Source organism: Cibotium barometz, chromosome 33 (genome assembly GCF_041138505.1).
Source record: "Cibotium barometz isolate CiBa-2024 chromosome 33, ASM4113850v1, whole genome shotgun sequence".
Lineage (NCBI taxonomy): Eukaryota > Viridiplantae > Streptophyta > Polypodiopsida > Cyatheales > Cibotiaceae > Cibotium > Cibotium barometz.
Genome location: NC_141078.1, coordinates 37,353,508 through 37,368,762, shown reverse-complemented (window position 1 = coordinate 37,368,762; position 15,255 = coordinate 37,353,508). Strand labels below are relative to the sequence as shown.

At 42.8% G+C, this 15,255-nt stretch overlaps 1 protein-coding gene across 7 annotated transcripts in view; it reads left to right on the top strand.

Annotated features, from left to right (window-relative positions):
- The window catches only part of LOC147619531 (GABA transporter 1-like), a 78,040-nt gene extending 66,104 nt beyond the window's left edge, over positions 1-11,936 (top strand). For 3 of the 7 annotated variants that reach the window (XM_086773213.1, XM_086773211.1, XM_086773217.1), the window contains 4 exons: positions 9,156-9,342; positions 10,177-10,307; positions 10,970-11,191; positions 11,298-11,936. In XM_086773213.1, coding sequence (XP_086629339.1) covers positions 9,156-9,342; positions 10,177-10,307; positions 10,970-11,191; positions 11,298-11,684 — 927 coding nt within the window. In that variant the 3' untranslated portion in view covers positions 11,685-11,936. The remainder of the gene's footprint in view (positions 1-9,155; positions 9,343-10,176; positions 10,308-10,969; positions 11,192-11,297) is intronic. The other 4 variants (XM_086773214.1, XM_086773212.1, XM_086773216.1 and 1 more) reach the window with 3 other exon arrangements.
- Positions 11,937-15,255: the final 3,319 nt, after the last annotated feature.

Below are 15,255 nucleotides of genomic sequence, written 5' to 3'. Positions count from 1 at the left end.
TGGTGGTGGGATGGGGGACTGATCTGGTACTTCGTATAGGGATCGTGCATATGTGTACAATGTGCCATATGGATGGAGATATGTGTTAAAATATTGCATCTTCCTTTTATGCTGTCGTGGAGCTGTCGGCCTGTTTTCCTACGGCCGACTGCTTCATGCACAAGTATATAAGAGGTGCTCCCTTTATTCATTCTATCATATCATTCCTTGCCCTATTTGCTGGCTCTTGTACTCTGTAACCTCAAGCTAATAAAGCTCAGTTCTTGCTTGCAATCTTTCTCTCTCTCATGTTCATTGCTTCCGCTTGTGCACATTCTTTCATGGTATCATTCGCCTAGGCTGCTGCACAATCTGTTTCTCTGCGTTTTCTGCTTCCCTAGATTCTCCAGGCTGTAGATCCTTCAAACAGTGGCTGCGTTTCTCCTTTCTTAGCTGCGTTTTCTGCTCTACAATCTCTCCAACTGCTGTCGGCCAGCCCCCAGGCTGCGTTTTCTTCTACAGAGGCAAGTGGAGGCGGTCTAGCTGCAGATTCAGTGAGTGCATCAGACAAGTGGCACATCAGCTCTTCTCCCTCCAAGATCCCCTCCCTCTTTTGGTCGGAGGTTCCTGGTGGTGTGTTTTTTGGGTTTCTTTTGCTGCTGTCCAACCTGCATCTTCAGAGGGGGCTATTAGTCCCTAGTTGGATCCTGTGGAAAGGTGCTTGAGAGAGCACGTGGATTGCTTAGCTACAGAGGTTGTTTGAGACATAGCTTCTTTGAGGCAGACATGGGTCCCCCCTGCACGAACAAGGAAGACAAGCTCAGTGGTACAAACTATGATCGCTGGAAACTATAGATTAAGGTCTGGTTCACACACAAGGGTCTCTGGGAGATTGTTTAGGGTCACGAACGAAAGCCCGAACGCCCTACCAGCTCTAGGAAGTGGACTCAGGACCAGGAGGATGCCTTTCTCGCCAAACTTTCAGCTTGGGAGAATCAAGACTCAAAAGCTCACTGTGCATTTGTACGAGCCATCTCACCAAAGGTCTCCCCCGCCGTGCAAACATTGGATTGTGCTGCTTCTGTTTGGAGAAAGCTGACAGACCTATATGCACGGGACTCTACAATGCGGTCTGTCAACCTATTGGGTCAGCTCTTTTCTCTAGAGTTTACAGCAGGGACTTCCATGCAGTCATTTGTGATGAAGGTTAAGGTAATTCATGACCAATTAGTGGCAATGGGTACTGCCTTGACCTCTTCTCAGTTAGCTGCTCTCCTCCTCATCAGGCTTCCTGCAGATTATGACATGGTTTCCTGAGCTTTGCGGGTTCAGATCACAACATGTTCCCTGGAGTTTGATGATCTGTATACTCTCCTCTTGGAAGAGGAATCCATCCTAGTTTCTCAGGGGAAATTGAAAGTTTCATCGTCTATTGGACCTGATCAGGCACTCTCGACAGTGCAGAAGAAAGTTCGGAGTCGGTGTTACAAGTGTGGGAAGAAAGGCCACTTGTCAAAGGATTGTCAGTCAAAGGACAAGGGCAAGTCTTCCAAGAAGGGCAAAGACAAGTCACATGACACTGACACAGACTCCTCTAGTGACAACCCTAGCTCTCCCAAGGCCTTACAGTCTCGAGAGAACATGACTGGTGTCCTGCTCTAATCCTAAGGGCATCCCCCGCGTGTTGTCTTCCAGAAACGGCTTGTGGGCGGATGAGGGAGCTTTCAAAAGCTCTCTTATATTAAATCTGGAGCATGGGACCCGTGTGTCGGAGTTCCAAGTATGAAGACATGCGAGTTCACTTGATGGTCCGGATGAGTTCCAGGATCAACCCAGTTTCCTTCATGGTTCGGATGAGTTCCAGAACTATTGGTTAGCAGAGACCATGGACAGGATGTGTTCCATGTTCAATTGTTCGAGGTTATTGGATGTGATGTGTTCGAAGTTCTACTTTGAGTTTGGAGCCAAACAGATTTTCTTTTGCTCTTTATAGTGGCATTATGTTCTCTGAAGACAACAAGCTGATGTGACATGTGAGAGATTGACCGTCGTAAACACAACCTTAGGCTGACTAAACTTCACTTAATGATGCTTAAGAAATAGACAGATAGTGTCAATGCAATGCAATGCAGCTATATTAAATGAATGGGTTTACAATGAGATCTAAATAGATCTATGATGCTGTCCTAGATGAAGATCCTTCTCGGGATGAGATGGATGAGCTGAATGCTGAAGATGAGGACTGTTCCTTGCTCCAATGCTGAGGACTACCCTTCGATGCCAGCTTCCCTCTATGTAGGAGGTAGGAATGATGACTTAAATGCTGAATATGCTGCCTATGGTGCTGAATATGCTGATTTGATGACTATCTGCTGGATGAGCTGCTGTCCCACTGACTTTCCCTTGTCTCCTGGGAAGGAAACGCTGAAGGGAATGCTTGGAACTAATGCGATGCTGTCTGTATGCTGAAACGCTGATGTACTGATGCTGAACTGATGAACAGATGATGAACTGATGCTCTCCTTGTTGCCTAAGAAGGAAACGCTGAGGAGAGGATGATCAATGCGTTGCTGATCTGAGATCTATGAACTGAACTGAGATGGACTAAATGGATGCGCTTCTTATATATATGTGGGAATAATGCTGGTCGGCCAGCCTTGCTGCTGTCGGCTGGTCATAAAGTGCTGTCAGCTGGTGCTAACAACCCCGACCTGATGCAACTAAATGCCTTATATGCTTATGAAGGCTAAGGTACTGATGTTGCTTATGCTGATATATGCCTGAATAATGCTTAAATGTCCTGCTTAATGCTTGATGATGCCATGCCACTTGTACACCTGATGGGTGTGCACGTGACAGCTAACATGTGCATTTTCCGAGGTGTACTCAGTACTGGCCATGCTGAGGTGTCCATGGTCGCACCTTCGTCATCAGTTTTCTTCTAATTTTTTTGCACACTTCAAGATGCAGAGGGGGTGTTAAAATATTGCATCTTCCTTTTATGCTGTCGTGGAGCTGTCGGCCTGTTTTCCTACAGCCGACTGCTTCATGCACAAGTATATAAGAGGTGCTCCCTTTATTCATTCTATCATATCATTCCTTGCCCTATTTGCTGGCTCTTGTACTCTGTAACCTCAAGCTAATAAAGCTCAGTTCTTGCTTGCAATCTTTCTCTCTCTCATGTTCATTGCTTCCGCTTGTGCACATTCTTTCAATATGATGGGTGTGGGTGGGCGTTTCTCTTGGATTTCCTTCCAGCCCTTGTTATAGTTCACACCTTTGAGAGATTGGTATAAGTCCTTGTATTGGCCCTTAACATGTGCTCGTTTCTTACGTCTGCTTGTGTATTATTGGTTAATCCTTTGAGCATCTCGCTCTCCGATTTGGCCAGTTGCAACCTCGCATAGGTGACACTCATGTGTTGTGCGGCATTCCTGATCATACCAATTGTTTTGGGACATGGTGCCGGTTGGGGGTCTGGCAGTGGTGGATGGAAATGCCGCTATGGTAGAGGTGTGTAAGATTGTGGTGAGCTGAGAGGTGAGGTTGGCTAGTGGGAGATTGGGGTCTACATATGTTAGATGTTGGTAGAGATGGTCAGAGTAAGTTGAGTCCCCATCATGGTGGAAGTGAATCTGGGTGTTGTGTGAGATGGGTGGTGGTGGTGGTGGTGAGGACGGTTGGGAAAGCTGAGGCTGAAGGAGAGATAGGCATGGGTGTCTCAAAGGGGGCGGGTGGGAATGGTGAAGGCATGTATGGATGTGGCTAAATCCGGGGATCACATAAGGTAATCCATTGTACTTGAGCCTCCGCCATGTGGGAAGCATGTGAGAGCTCCGGAAGAAGGCCAACGGGACATCCCGTTGAGGATGGCTAAGCCATGTGTGGTCCCCAGCATGAGGAACTCCCTGCCTAATGTTGATGTCGTGAAGCATTTCAACATAGTACTCATAGTATGTTGACATGTACGTGACATCACATAGTCGAGCACCAATGGGCCCTTATCACCATAGATCAGACTCCTCCCATGTAGGTTGTATAGTCAAGCACTAGTGGGCCCTAGTCACGATTAGCTTAGACTTCTCCCATGATGATGAGTGTAGAGGCATCCTACCATAGGGCATGTTACAAGTTGACTTCCACATCTAGGATATATGAGATCATCTACCAAGATTAAGGAGGGATAAGGACTTGCAGTAACCGGGTCTTTTTACTGAGACAACCGATGATTTTCTACTACCACAAAATTTGGTGGAGGCTTTTTGTGACAGTAGCGCAACAGGTGGCAAGCCAGCACAGGATATTTTTTTTGATTGGGAGGTGTTTAGTCCTTGGGGATATCTCTTTATTAGGGTGAGATGCTTGGGAGGACTATGTGAGGAGGTCTCTAGCACCATCAGAGTGAAACAAGGATGCCCATTATCTCCGACCCTCTTTGGATTTTACATAGATGAGATCTTAGACTTCATTGATAGAACCGAAGGTGGAGAATCTTTTCTAGGAGGTATTCTTGTTTCCATCCTTTTATATGTTGATGATATTGTACTTATTGCAGATTCTGAGGGGGGGCTACATAAGCACACAGATACGTTACAGGATTTTTGCGCACAGAGGGGGCTCTCAGTCAACCTTGGGAAAACCAAGGTTATGGTATTCCACACCTCCTACCCAATTGTTGTAGGCCATATAGAGATCACTTACATGGGTGGTGCACTCATATGTCTATGTTGGAGCTACCTTCACTATTCCACGCTTCTCTCTATAAGACAGGCAACAAAGGATAGACTCACTAGAGGATATGCAGCTCTAGCCTTAGTGGAGAGGCAGTGTTTCCAAGCGCATTTTTAGGAGTCAAGGACAAAGGGTTGGCTTTTTGACTCCCTAGTCACCCCGATACTTATGTATCTAGCTCCTTTCTGGGCACGAGGTTTAGCCCTGGCAGATTGGCAGTGCATAGAGCGTCCTCAAATCATGATGCTATCACGAATGATATGCAACAAGCTGGTCTATGACCACCCGACTGAAAACTTTGGGCGTTCTGGTCAATGGCCACCCGTAAATAGAAATGAGCATTCTAGCTTAATTAGCTACTCAAAAGATATACAAATCACAATTCATGCTCTATGAGCCATCTGGTAATTCCTAACTCACATATGGAACAGTTTTGATCAAGACAATGATCAATTTCAAGAACAAAGCAAGAGAATGGTTACACATACATTAGTCTTACACATGATACTACATGTGTGGAAGCCTTCCTGTATTGATTCACAGCCCTAAGCTTGATTAAGAACAAGATGCTGATTTAAATATGATTAAGACAGAGGAGAGAGAAGAAGAGAGAGATTGGTGTCAGGGTTTTTCTTGTATTTTTATATGGTACAAAAAGGTGGTTGAATGAGTGTACATGGTATAAGCCTTTGGTCAGCCCCACGGGGGGTGACCTCTGGCCCTACATGACTTCTACTGATGAAACGATGAATGAGAATGCTCAATTATGAGTGATGCTTATATATATATATATATACGGGCGGAGATTGTGGGAGGCCATTTGCCATGAGTAGAGCATGATAGAGAAATGATTAGGAAAAGGGGAGAAAAGGTTAGAGTAGGGCATTAGGCGGTGGTAAAGTATTTAAAAAAGTTGCCTAAAGGGGGAAAAGTGACGAGTAGGAAGGCGGCAGAATAAGGAGCAGATTGTTGGTTTTTTTTTTGGCGAGGTTTTTTCTTTTTTTTTTGGGGGGGGGGCGGTACTGGACAATATAGAGACGCAAATTGCGAAGGAGGCGGTGGCAGGAGTTGAGTAGAAGAAGAGGCGCAAGATGTGGCTAAAAAAATAGAGTGTGTGATGGCGGCCATGGGGGCACCTGGGGGGCGAGCAAGGAGAAGTTGCCAAAATTGACCGCGCGGGGGTGTAGGAGAAGTGGTGTGGGGAGGCGAGGGGGAGAAAGGAACCAGGCAAGAGAGGGAGGCGCAAGGGAAGGTGAGGAGGAGAGGAGGCTTGCTCCAAAAAAACAAAGGTATGGTGGCGACCAAGGGAGAAGGCAAGCATAGTTGTTTCCTACGATACGATGCCGTACGGGAAAATACAGTATGATATAATTTTTTTTCTTATCGTATAATTATATACGGTCTTTTTAAAAAAATACTTACAAACTTATGTATTTTCAATTTCAAAGAGAAAACAAGTTGTCACAAACCCAAAATTCCATTAAAACCAAGTTGAAAACATACATACGCTAAGTCATACAATGCGAGGCACTCTAGGTGTAGGTAGTACAAGAAGAAGTGTAAAAAAAAGAGAGGCTATAGGGTTGGGGCTAGAATTTAGATGAAGGAGGCTAGATGGAGAAGTGATCACTATCAAAATCTGAGCTCTCGCTAGGATCATCTCCATTGGAAGAGTGCCCAATCAAAGTGTTCGCCAAAGTCACCTTTGCTAAGGATGTTGCCCTCGTCATCAAACTCGGACTCTCTAATGTCCTGTGACAAGGCAATCGGAGGGTACTATTGTAAAGGAGTAAATTGATAAGCTCATAGCTGCAAATTTCATCTATGAGATCTCTTGGGAGTTGATTACAGGATGGGGGAGGGCAGTCATAAAGTTGATGGGGACCGTTGCCATAGTGAGTGGTGCAGGGGGGTTGGGAATGAGTGGTGGAAGGTAGGTCACTTGAGAAGTAGGTTGGCAATGCAGTGTGGAAGGTAGGCGGCAGGATGGTAAGAGAAGTAGCAACATAATGCGTGGAGTTCGGGTTTGTTGAGGCGTGGTGTGGGGCTTGTTGCTAATTTCAAATAGTAACAGTCTTTATCTTCATGTCCCCCCCCTTTCACGAAAGGAATAGTATCTCCTCTTTTGGCATTCCTGGACGGTGTGTTCCAGAGACTCACATACGGCACGCCACAACCCCTTCTTGGCTTCTTGTTGGGTCTTCAGTTCCTAAATCTCGTTGGAGCAAAGTGTTTTCATTTTTGGCTCACTTTGAGTTCCTCCAGTTCCCGCTTCAGCTAAGCCACTGGATCATCCAATGGTGTTGTCATTGGATGTATAGAGCCCACATCATGCTCAAACATGAGACATGCATTTTCTAGTTGGGAGGCTAGCTCTTTTAATTCCAACGACGTGGTTGGTGGTAGCCGACTCTCCCGAATCTCTGCTGGGTCGTCTTGGGCAAGGCTTGCATCACCCATTGACGCACCATGAAGTCGCCAAGGTAAGTCGGCAGGCGTGCCACCAACACTGTAGTTCGTGTCATGAGTTCTGACACCATAGTCACAGGAAACGGCCTTTTCAGTCCCTAGAAATGCGTTTCTCCGTTTCAGGACCCCATCCGTTTCCATGGCCGTTTCTCATTTCCCAAGTGATATTGTCACAGGAAACGGCCTTTTCAGTCCCTAGAAATGCGTTTCTCCGTTTCAGGACCCCATCCGTTTCCATGGCCGTTTCTCATTTCCCAAGTGATATTGTCACAGGAAACGGCCGTTTCCACCCCTAAAAACCCGTCTCCCCGTTTCCATTCCTCAAACGTTTCCGTTCCTGTTTCTCGTTTCTGGTGACTATGTCTGACACACTCTCCCTTGGTAGCAGTTAGAGTTACCCTAGCTCTTGGAGAAGGTGGTCCTCATAGTTACCGGAATGAAAGGTGTGGAGGAAGGTGTTCTTTAGGGTGGCCTAGTCCGCAAAGTGGTCAATTGGCAACTGACTGAATTATTTGTATGCAGAGCGTTTTATAGTGGACGGGAAAAGTACCAAGAAGACATCCGCCCGCTCCACACCTCAGCTCTTGCACATAGAAATGGACCGCCGGATGTGGTCATCTAAATTTCAGCGGTGGATCCTTTGAAAGTGGGAAGCTTGACATTTGCTTGGCCCAACAGTGTGGAAAGGGGTTCCACCGCAGGAGGGTTGGCTGGACCACGAGGATTGGTTGGGCCTCCTCCATTGTTACCAAAGGTGAGATTACCAAGGTTGGCCGCCATAGGGAAGGGTGGAAAGGGGTCCCTATGTGGTATGTAATTGAACCTCTTCTGACTATAGCAGCGTATTGAGAGGGGCTGGGCCGACTGCACTACAACGAGAGCATGTATTGGGCATACAGAGGACATAGAGACAAGAGGTGAGCTAATAGGAAGGACTCTTAAGTTTCAGTGGTCCCACCAGCGTGTCAAATTTTTAGTGTACCTCTAGCAGGGTTGGTTGCCCAGCACACCAAAGTGGTGGTTCTCCTCTGGACAGTATGTCCGGAGTCCTCAATACTCACGGCACAATGCACACATAAAAAGACTAAGACAAATTAGAATATGAGCATAGCACAATGACAAGATTACTGTAAACAACACTTGCATTACTCCCAAGACGCAATGACACACAGATGGAATAACAAGTGACTACAGCACTCAATGAATAAGACTCACTGAACAGGACTAGATGGAAAAGGATGTCCCCAAGGATGGATAAAAGATGTCCTCAAGGATGAGCTGAGGGCCATTTAAATGATTCTTGCAAGGCATGGTGGAGTCCGTGGAGTCGGTGGCATCTCCTATCTCTGGTAGATGCCCATCGGAGTGACCGTGTGGTGCCTTCGATACAGTGGCTGTGCCAGCCAATTGTCCAGGCCGGTGGGCTCTAAGGACTGCCAGCCTGTCCATGTGTGAAATCAGGCAGTGTCCAGTCGAGAGAAGTTCTGGTCAGGTAGATGTAGCAAGCTGCAACAGGCTGACTCCATGAAATGGCCAACCAGCACACATTAAGGGTATAAATATTCTCTGCACTCGAGGCTTCTGAGAGCAGAAAAAAAAAACTAGTGTTTGGAGAGTGAGGAATAATCTGGCTGCCAGCTTTGCTTCAGAATTTGGGAACAGCAGCAACTTGGTCTTGGATCAACAGGAAATTGATCATCATTGTACTTTGAGCATTCAATTGTACTTCATTTATTGTACATAATACAGGATTAGCATTAGGATTACTGGTGTGTGTATCGTGTTTGCTTGTCTCTGCTGCACTTTCCTCTCTGTTAAATAGTTTCACAACATTTTAGTCTTGCAACACACATAGGTGCGAACGTGCACGCACACACACACACACACACACTCACACACAATAGGTTCACTTCAAGAAGGGGCAGTATGTATTAATGACTCTGATTATCTTCTCCATTTCAACATGCCTTTTGTAGGGGATCTTTAGGAGTGCTATATCTCATGAACACTTGAGACTGTATGAATATACCATCATATTTGGAGCTTCTACACTTCTGCTGTCACAAATACCATCTTTCCATTCTCTCCGATACTTCAACCTTTTGTCGATGTTGTTGTACCTTGGTTTCAGTATTTGTGTCATTACTGGATCCATCACTTCAGGTAAAACAGGTGGCAAACATTTACCTCTTCATTTTCAATTCACCATGTGCAAAAAATTCTTGCGCATATCCCAGTCCTTTCTGTCAGCAGGCTTTTGCCCTGGTGGCTGTCGCAAGACCCTACCCAGAATGGGACATACATACGTATGTACATACATACATATATACATACACATTTTTTTTTGGGGGGCAAAAGGCCATGTTCTATTGCTTCACTGTACAAAGAAATAAGTCCTAAAAAAAGAGGCGAACTTCTTAAAGAGCAGTCACAGAAGTTAAAAGCACTGAAAAAACACACGTGTGTGCATGCACGTGTGTGTATGTGTACATACATACATACACATATGTATGGATGTATGTATGTTTATGCATGTATGTGTGTGTTAAGTGTTGGGGCTTGAACTCACGCCCCCTTTTGGGACACACATACACGTGGTAAGTGTTGGAGTTTCAACTCCCCTTTAGGATGCACACGCGTGCACACATGTGCTCACACAAGTGTAGACACACGCGCACACACATACACACAAAAACACAAACACGTATCTATCCATGCATGTATCTAACAACGCATGCAGGGATAGATATGTGTGTGTGTAACTCTTTAGTAAAAAAAGATAGACAGGTGTGTGACAATGCATGCATGGATACATAGATGTGTGTGTGTGTGTGTAACTTTTTATTAAAAAGAAATGCATGTGTGTCTTTAGTAAAAAAAAAAGATGCATTTGTGTGTGTCTTTAGTAATAAAAGAAGCTGTTTTAACCTGAAGTATTGGTTCTTTACACACGAAGTCGAGGTTTAAATTCTAAACAGTGTTTTTTCTCACTCCCAGGGATGGCAGCTCGAGCACCGCCTAAGGATTATTCTGTTCAAGGCTCACATATTCATATATTGTTTGGGGTGTTCAACTCCATATCTATCATGATAACCACCTATGCAAATCCAATAATTGTGGAGATACAGGTATGGTGTGCGGATCCCAAGCTACATGTGGTAAAGATTGCAGGAAGAAAGCATGAGTCTCCAATGATGTGAGCAATGACTGGCAAGGGATGTCTAACATATCATACCATCTAATTTATGCTATTGAAGCTCTCAAGTCTCCAAAAGGGGGGCTTCACAACTAGTAGCAGACACGAGAAGAGCACCGCCACACGAGAGTTTACCACAAAGCAATCTCACTCAGTTCTGATTTATATAATTAATGTAAAACACAAGTTTTTATATATCTCACAAAAAGAGTTAAGCACATCCCACACTTCACTCCACCTCACCTTGATTAACTCACTTTACCTATATTCACTCCACCTCTCTTCTTAAATCAGTGGAATGGGTGGAGGGACACACGTTATAAACAACTTTTTTCCAGATGCATTCAACAAAATAAGGTGGGCCAATTGGATTGGCTGAGATTGCAGGTTCAATCAATGCAGCTAGGGCCCAATCAATGTAGTGTCCACGTTGTGTTGGGCTTGGCCATGCCAGATTCTTTTATGCTTGTCCACATCCGTGACTGGGCACAAGTTGTGGTCGCCTTGTGAAATCCAGAAGGAACAGACAGGGGAGGGTGTCTGGTGGACACATATTTATCCTCCCTTATTTTGATTTGTGTGTTTTTTGTATAGGCAACACTGGCACCTCCGGTGACAGGAAAGATGCTGAAGGGATTACTTGTTTGTTACTCAGTTGCGCTGTCCACCTTTTTCTCAGTTGCCATTTTGGGTTATTGGGCCTTCGGAAATGCTGCAGGAGGGATTGTCTTTACCAACATGGAACCTCTAGTGCCCAAGTGGCTCTACATTCTTGGCAATGCCTTTGTATGCCTACAACTCATTATAGCCACAGTGGTAACACTCTTTTATTATAGGATTTTGATGGGCTATCCATGGATTGTTGGTATTGCATAGATGCCTTGTTTGCAAATACTGATGAGGATATTTGCCTTCTGAGCAGGTCTACTTACAACCCTTATTTGCAAAATACGAAGGACTGGCGGTAGATGTGAAGGCAGGAAGGTTCTCCTTTCGCAATGTTCTTCTGAGAATCTCGGGTCGCTTTCTTATTGTAGTTGTTGCGATCCTCTTTGCTTCCATGTTACCCTTTTTTGCAGATATTAGTGCTCTGATGGGTGCATTTGGATTTGTCCCATTGTGCATAATCTTGCCATTGGTATTCTATTTATTGGTTTTTGGAGATAAAACCATGCGGCTTAATATGCTGTATTTGATGAACAGTGTCATCATAGGGCTTGCTTCCGTAGTGACAGTTATAGGCACCATTGCTGCAATTCGTCAGATTGCATTGGATGTAAATACATACAGGATTTTCCCCTCCATATAGTTGGTCCAAGCATAGGTTCAAAAAGAAGGTTTTAGAGATCTGGTTATATCACTGAGCATGATTATAATCAATTCAAGAAGTAATAATTTACGTGTGCATATGCTAGTGGAAAAACCAACACATTTGGGGAGTTAACAAGGTAAGGCCATAGAAGCTTGTAGAGAGTAAAAGCTATTGAACCTTGCAGAAAGTGTGCCTGCCCTTTCTGCAAATGTTTTTATACAAATGGGTATTTCCATGTTTTTATACAAATGGGTATTTCCATGTATCGACTTCGTGGTATAATAGACGTCCAAGCATGCTCCCATGGCAACATTGCATAATCAAATGCTGCCTTTGAATGGAAGGGGCTGCATGGCCTTAAGATATGCCGCCTTTGAATGATTTTGGGCTTGAATAGAGGACAATTTCAAGGTTTTTTACACTTGCAGTTGATTGATCTAATTATGGTGAGGATGGTCTCAAAGATCAGGGCTTGGGTTGTTTAAGAGTTGAAATTGTTGCAGTTAACATGCAATTGTTTGATTTTTAAGCAGGCTTAACAGTGCATGTAGCCAAAAGACTTTGGTTGCACTGCTCTCTTTAGGAGTTAGAAATACCTCTAGAATTCAAATGTTTTTGTGATGAGAGCCCATGTGATCGCCTTCTTCCCCCTTGTCATGCCAAGTGGACCCTGTTGTACTAAGTACCCCTCTGGCCCTCACCCAGAGTTATGGATTGGTGGGTGATTTTTGCCTTACGAATCATCCCGTCGTCTCCACCATCTCCTCTTCCATGTTGTGGGTCCTTCCCTCTTTTTGCAAGTTTCTTTCTTGGTGTAGAAGCAAAACACATTTCCCAAGCTTTGAATTCTTTATTGGGGGATGTTTGACTGAATGCTTGTAGCTCGTGTAGATTTTGGCATTGAATCTTCATTCTTGACGATCTTTCCTAATTTGTATACTCATGAATGCTTGTGTGAGCGTGTGTGTGTTGTAGAGAGTGGTAAGTGAGTGTAAGCTAAGGTCCCACCATTTCGCTTCATTCTGTGCAAAACTGTGCAGAAGGTGTGTGAGGAAGGGATTTTGGGAGAAGGATTAAAGGGTGTTTTTGTTGTTTTTTGTTTTGATTTGGATGTGGGTTTGCTTTCCACTCCTCTATACAGTAGCAGAGAAGACAAAACTTGGGTCATTAAGTTGTGTTTAAGGCATTCTAACTAGTTTAAGGGGCCATTACAATGTGTTTAAAGCATGCTAACTAGTTTTTTTTTCTCTACACAGTAATTGAGATGAAAAAACTAGGATCATTAAGGTGTGTTTTTTTTTCTCTCTTCTCTGTACAGCAGCAAGGATTTGTGGGTTTTGAGTTTTCTATGTTTTTGTGATTAAATTGCAAAAAAGTATTTTGAAATAGCATTCCCCATTATAATTAGTAGATTAAGTAAGCATTTTGGTATTAATTAGGAATTGATCAGCGTTTTCGTAATTCTCTGCATAAACTTGTAAAAGAGCATAATTAAGGAGATAAATTATATTAATGAGCTTAATTAATGTGTTGGATTTGCCTCAGGTTATTGTTAGGTGTAGGTAGCAGCAATTTACAGTGAAAAATTTGATTGAATCTAAATTTTAGTAATTTTTATGCTTTTCTACTATCTTGTAGAAAAATACCACTGTGACCGAGGCGTCAAGATTGAGCAATTTATAGCTTCACATCATCGATTTATTGCTCGTAGGAATTTGCAATTTTTTTTTTTTGGAGTTCGCTCTAATTGATTTTCTACAAATTTGCCTTGATTTTTAGGGAGGTAGGTGAGTGGATTGGAGAACTTGGGGAGGAACACTTTGTTTAAGAGTTCTAATTACAGTGCTAATTCAGAATTAAAGGCCTCAATTATGTTCTAATCATGTTTAAATATCAATTGCTAATTATCTTGCCTTTTAATTGATTTCTAGCTTAAGAAAGATTTCCAGGCTCAAGCAATTTTTATCCAATTGTAACTAGAATTAGCAAACTAGTGACGAGGGCTAGACCCTCATAGCTTCATAGGGCTCAAAAATCTAATATTTCTAGCACTTTGTGAAGGTAGGGAACTTAGTTTTTGAGCCAATGTTGGTAAAAAAGTTATTGGTCTTCCACAGTCACAATGGGTTTTTATGCTGTTTTGGACTGTTCCTGATCATGCAATACTTGCTGACCACCTACTGTCTGAAGTCGTCTCAATTCTCTCCACCAGCTTGTTGCCCATCATAGAAACCAGAGTGCCAAGAGGGAACAATTAGTTTTCCTATTTCTTCCTCTATGGGAAAATTTGCAATACATATGATTAGTGAACTAAACTTGCAATTCTTACAAATCACATTTAATGCAGCTCTCTCTCTCTCTCTCTCTCTCTCTCTCTCATGGAATAATTAAACCACACTAGAAAAATATTAAAAGAAACCGGTACTCTCTATAGACGTTTGCCTGTCTTAGCCTCAACCTGTCTTGGCTCCTTGTCTGTAGGTACATGCTTGCAACTTGCAGTGGATGTAACTCTCTGGTCTTTCGCTAGAATATAGTCAAGGTCATACTTAAAATTACAGGAATAGTGTTGATCAATTTTAAGAAAACTTTACTTCCGCAAGCTGTTTTGATAAATTCGATTGTATGTAAGAATAGACTACTTTGGAGAGGTCATTTTTAAGAAAACTTTACTTTTTCTATCAATTAGCTTTTTAGTATACATATATTATTATTATATGATATAAAAGTATATATATTTTAACTTTTGATATTTATATTATTTGAATTTGAATAAAGATAATTATAATAATAATTAAACTTAAATTATTTATAACAATCATTTTGGGCACGCATATCTATCAACATCCAACGTTGAGTCTCATAAAATATATTCCTAACCACCACCAACTCGTTTCCATTATCCCATCCAATGATATGCACTTATATCAACTACGCCAGTCAATTAATTGACTAAAAATATAAATAACCATATGAAACTTCATATCATCAAGACGATGCAACCAATACTTCCATGCATGTACAGATTCACCCATGTACACGTAAAGTAAACTACGATCGTCCGGATTTAGAAAGGCATCCCAATCTAAACCTGTCTAGGAGAATTCACAACATAAAAACTTGGAAATAAAAATATTCCATGAATTCTTTTAAGAATCCATAAATACACATGTGAATATATAAAATATTCCATGAATTCATACTCATAACACTTGGAGATTTCCTTAAGACACTTTCTTACATCCTTCCACAAAGCAAGAGTTTCTTGTAAAATTTTGCCCAACGATATAGTCAATGGTGTTAATAAAATTGTTTGCAAAACAAATCCTTGTCTCGAGGTTTTCTCACTTTTCAAGGAAAAGATATAGTCACTTTTGCCCAAAGATATAGTCACTGGTGTTGACAAAATTGTTTATAACAAATTGATGTCTTGAGCTTTCCTCGCTTTTCTAGGAGAAGGAGATAGCATTGGGAATCAAATGGATCTTGTTTTTGTGAATGGTCAAATGTTGACCTTATAAGAGAGTCAAGGTTAATTCCTCCCTTCTCATTGATTGTTGGGATGATG